Here is a 5,100-nt window from a genome sequence, read left to right on the forward strand (position 1 = left end):
GTTCTACAAAAAAAAAAAAAAATTATGATTCTAATATATCACATCATGTCACATTAATATTTTAAAAACATATTAAAACAACTCCAATAGTTAGGTGGCGTTTGGTTTATGGATTTGGGAATGAGGGAATTGATTCATTCCCAAACTTTGTGTTTGGTTGATGGGAATGGAATCAAGATTTTGAAATGAAATTCAAAAATTTAGGTATGGATCAAACTCACCCCCTCCCTTGGATTTTGATGGAATAGGAATGTGAATTAAGTTTTAGACAAAAATATCTTTTGTATATTTGTTCAATTTTTTTTTAATTTCACACATTTTTTTTTTGTTCTCTTTCATCATATTTTCTTTCCTTATTTTATCATCATACTTTTTCTCTCAACATACTTTTTCTCTCATCATTCTCTCTCATCACATATTCTCTATCATTTTCTCTTTATATTCTTTCCCGTCATACACTCTCTCTTCTCATTTTCTCTCTCTTCATTTTTTTCCATCACACTTTCTCTTTCATTATACACTTTCTTCTTATTTTTTTTCTCATCGCACTTTCTCTCTCATTGTACTTTCTCTCTCCTCAATCTCTCTTAGTATACTCTCTCCTCATTTTCTCTCATCATAATTTCTCTCTCATCATACTTTCTCTCTCTTCATTCTCTCTCATCACACTCTCTCTTTATTTTCTCTAATCACACTTTCTCTTTCAACACATTTTCTCTCTCATCAAACTTTCTCTCTCCTCAGTCTCTCTTTCGATCTCAACTCACTTTCTCTCTCATCATATTTTCTCTTTCTTTATTTTTTTCCATCACTCTTTTTCTCTCAACCCACTTTCTCTCTCATCATATTTTCTCTCTCCTCATTTTTCATTTTCTCTCATAATATTTTTTCTCTCTTCATTTTTTCCATCACTCTTTCTCTCTTAGCATATTTTCTCTCTCCTTAGTCTCATTTCCTTTCATCACACTTTCTCTCTGTTCATTTTTTCCATCACTCTTTCTCTCTTAGCATATTTTCTCTCCTTAGTCACTCATTTTCTTTCATCATACTTTCTCTCTCTTCATTTTTTTCTATCACTCTTTTATCTCAACTCACTTTCTCTCTTATCGTACTTTCTCTCTCCTTAGTCTTTCATTTTCTCTCATAATACTTTCTCTCTTTTCATTTTTTCCCAATAAACTTTCTCTCTTCTCATTTTCTCTCATCATATGTTTCTTTCACATTCAACTTTCTCTTTCATCTAATTTTTTCTCTTATTTTCGTAAAAAAGGAAATTTAGGTTCATTCCGATTGAAAATATTTAACTAACCAAACATCATTTTTAAGAATGATACCCAAGCTCATACTCATTCTTATTCCATAATACTATGATACTCATTCCCATTTCGATTCCTAGGAGAGAATCAAACGTCCCCTTAGAGTTTTAAAGAGTTCTAAATAATTTTTAAGTGGTCTAATTAATAATATGTAATTGCATGACTACATGCATATTATATCAATTTCAAAGAAAAAAGTAACTTTGAAATTTCACTATTATTAAAATACAAAGTTCAAATCTTATATCCACAATAGTTAAAATGTTTTTGTTCAATTTTTTTTATTTTTCAAATCATTTTAAAAATCTTGCATTGAAGTTGCCTTTAAAATGAGCAAATTCGAGTGGACAGACAAGTTATCATCGGAATTTAGGCCAAAGAATGAGGGATCAAACATGGGGCATGCCAAACTGCCATAATATTTGTAAACCTAGTTATACCTAGCCATTAACACCTAATTCATATAAATTGAGAAAGTTAGAAGGTATTTTGATGATTTTAAAATGGGACTAAGAAGATATTTTGACAAGACTATACACTTTAAGGGTGAAATGAAATTTCTCCTTGAATGGTAAAGAAACCTTGAGACTGCACTTAGTTTGGTATCATATCCTAGCAAATGAATTTTAAAGTCCATTTAGGTAACACTAATGTCCTTTAAAATGTAGAAAGTATTATGGTTATACGTCCAAATTACATGAAAAAAAATATTATCATATACTTAGAAGTAATCAAAACGGTGGAGAACCTTATTGATCATCAAAACAAATATTAAGTTGCAAACTAGCAATATTACATAACAAGATTGTGCAGATCTGAGAAGTAATAAACCAAAGCAAAGCTAGCTGGATTAATTTGGCCTTGGAGTAGCCCATTCAACTCTTAGAATAAGGTTGTCATAGCCATAGCCATTAAGCTTGTTGATGGCTCTCTCGGCGTCTTCCCGGTTGACAAAATTGACGAAGCCAAATCCTCGGCTGACCCCAGTCTTCTGGTCCACGGCAACATAGACTCGAGTCACGGGGCCAAAAGTTTGGAACAGTTCCAACAAGTCAGGTTCACGGGTGTCTTCTGAGAGATTGGTTACACGAACTGAGTTCTCATCGTTGCGGCGCCTCATCTCTGTCCCACGATTCTCTGCACCAGCTCTCAAGCTAGGTGGCACATATGTGTTCTTGCCAGTGCCAGCAGCTGAGGCTGCAGCTTCAGCACCAGGGGGCTTGTCAACGAAGGCATCAGTCGATGGAGCCAGGTCCTTGTATGGACATTTGGATGTCCAGTGGTCACCCTTCTTGCCACAAGTTCTGCAAACCATGAGGACAGCACCAGCTTTGCCCATGGCAGCAAATGGATCGCCAGCAGCCTTTGGCTCCTCTGCTTTGCTGCCTATTGAGGATGAAGATAAACATAAAAACAAAGAGGATTATAAAGAAAAAACATGTAAAATAGAATGTTTTAAATCCGTAATTTTCAATCTACCCTAATACTGCTGACATGAAAACAGTTAAAATAATTGATTATTACACAAATTATACAACAATATATGTTTGAAAAATATTCATTTTCATAAAGTTAGCCAATGCAACTATGTGAGCCATAAACTCCTGTTGATGTACAAGCAACTAACCTCCAATAAAAAAAAATAGCAAAAGTGATGTTCATATCATTCTATAGGCACAAGGATGGGAGAAACAAGATCATATATGACGGGCGTCGTGATCACAATGCGCCACATTGTGCTAGGTTATATATGCCAACACTACCTCCTAATAGAAAGAAGAAGAAACACTGCATCAAATAAATGTGGAGTCATAAGATACTTGTTATAATCATATTTTAAGTTATACTGCTTTACTAGATTAACAGCAAAATTCAGGTAGTAATGTTCTTTCTGAACTAATGAATGCTCATCTCTCCAAGGTAACACAAATTGCTAACTGATAATCACATAAGTTGCTTTCTATTACGATTCCTTTGGACAAACATGATAAGTAGCACACAGAAGTCTAAAAGCTTCCACTAGTAAACAAGAAAAATTAGAATGTTCTTGTAATCTGTAGAGTTAGAAATCTCATCAAGAAAATGGAGGTTTAATATTTGGCACTTTTTGATCATAGTGCATCTCATAACAACCATTGATCACTAAGGGGAATATCATTAGCATGTCAATATGGTTGTGTCGCTGTGAATAAAAGAGGTTATCTTTCTCACGACCACAATGCTTGCAACCATTGATCATAGTGCATCTCATAACAACCATTGATCACTAAGGGGAATATCATTAGCATGTAAATAAGGCTGTGTCGCTGTGAATAAAAGAGGTTAGCTTTCTCACGACCACAATGCTTGCAAACTAAGACTTTTTCTATGACTAACTTTACTAATTGCCGATGCTGACTATGTGCATGCTTCTGATGGCATCCAACAAAAAACATCAGAATGCTCATTCAATATTTTCTAGAACACCTTTCTTTACTTGCTTATACCTAAAAAAGCAAAATTTGTAAACAAAATATGCTTCTAGGTTCTTTATTCAGACGCAGTTGTCATTACTTTAATATGAAAGAGTCATTGCAAATGATAAGCCACGTAACAAAATGTCAAAAAAAATAAAGATTATGATGATCAAGAATACACCATTCAAAAAACGACCCAACAACAACTAGAAAGTATATTACATAGTGGAGTATTCCTCTAGGTTTTAGATCCTGCTCATTACTTTTTCTGTTTTCATTTATGGAGAATTCCTAAAGATGCAAACTTGCATCGCAGATCCAGAAAATCGGCAACATCCTGTGCAACAATGATCAATGTACACAAAGGATCGAGCTAAAGCGATTAAAAATTAGGATGAAAATAAGCATATAGCATATCGCCAATAGGAATACAACTCAAACCACAAATGGTCTCCTTGTCTTGGGAAAAAAAATTAGGGTTTCCTACAGTGTAAGCGTGATTAAGCATACAAATACGACAAGTCGACATTTAAAGCGATTTAAAATAAAGACGAGGAAGAGAGGAGAGCGGATCGAACCAGGAGCGCGGGGCCGCTCGAGGATGATCTCCTCGGTGGAAACCATAGTGAGGCGAGCACCGGCGTCCTCGTGGGCGGCGTCTCCGAACTTGGGCCACGACCGGCGCTCGATCGCGCGCTTGCTGAGGCGGGCGCGGGTAAGCTTGCGGACGCGCGTCGTCGTCGTGACCTTGACCTTGTTGCCTGCATCGTCGAACCGGTACTCGATCACCTTCTTCACCCCGTTCTCGTCCGGTCCGATCACCACCCGCGGCGGAAGCAGGAAATCGAGGTCCTCAGCGTCGTCCTCGAGCTCCCCCCAGCGCAGCTTCCCCATGTCCACCGCCATTCTTCTCTCTCTCTCTCTCCGCCCCTATGCACTAAGCGGCTTCTAACCTAAACTCCCAAGATCTCTACCGTTTATATAGTGTTGACGTGGTCAAGTATTTTTTTCGTTAATGGGCCGAACCACTCAAAGTTTATTGGGTTGTCAAGAACCTTTTATTAGGCCTTTAATATCAGAATGACTGCATTCAGTCCGGTCCGGTCCAGTTAATCAAAATGTGTAAAGGCATTAATGGAAAAAAAATGTTAAATATTAAAATGTAGGATTTTTATATTTTTTATATCCCACATCATTATCTTAAAAATCTCACTCTTCTATCCACTATAAAAATTTTCCTACAATTTTCTCTATGAATCTCATATTCAACCATTCACATATCTTTAAAAAAAAAAAAACACAATTATTTATTAATAAGCCACTCTTAG

At 36.1% G+C, this 5,100-nt stretch overlaps 1 protein-coding gene across 1 annotated transcript; it reads right to left on the reverse strand.

Annotated features, from left to right (window-relative positions):
- Positions 1-2,044: 2,044 nt before the first annotated feature.
- On the reverse strand, positions 2,045-4,729 carry LOC121996571 (eukaryotic translation initiation factor 3 subunit G-like). The gene is made up of 2 exons (XM_042550583.1): positions 4,351-4,729; positions 2,045-2,702 (listed from the first exon to the last, which is right to left on the reverse strand). The coding sequence occupies exons 1-2, from the start codon at positions 4,676-4,678 to the stop codon at positions 2,167-2,169; spliced, it is 864 nt and encodes a 287-aa protein (XP_042406517.1). The 5' UTR covers positions 4,679-4,729; the 3' UTR covers positions 2,045-2,166.
- Between the last annotated feature and the right edge of the window lie 371 nt (positions 4,730-5,100).

This window comes from Zingiber officinale, chromosome 6A, assembly GCF_018446385.1.
Source record: "Zingiber officinale cultivar Zhangliang chromosome 6A, Zo_v1.1, whole genome shotgun sequence".
NCBI classification, from domain to species: domain Eukaryota; kingdom Viridiplantae; phylum Streptophyta; class Magnoliopsida; order Zingiberales; family Zingiberaceae; genus Zingiber; species Zingiber officinale.

What these genes read in the sequence shown, in the direction of transcription:
- LOC121996571 (XM_042550583.1), bottom strand. Translation starts at nt 4,678, where the DNA reads ATGGCGGTGGACATGGGGAAGCTGCGCTGGGGGGAGCTCGAGGACGAC. An exon ending in CGAGCGGCCCCGCGCTCCTG is followed by an intron (nt 2,703 to 4,350) that starts GTTCGATCCGCT and finishes CATCCTCAATAG; the next exon opens with GCAGCAAAGCAGAGGAGCCA.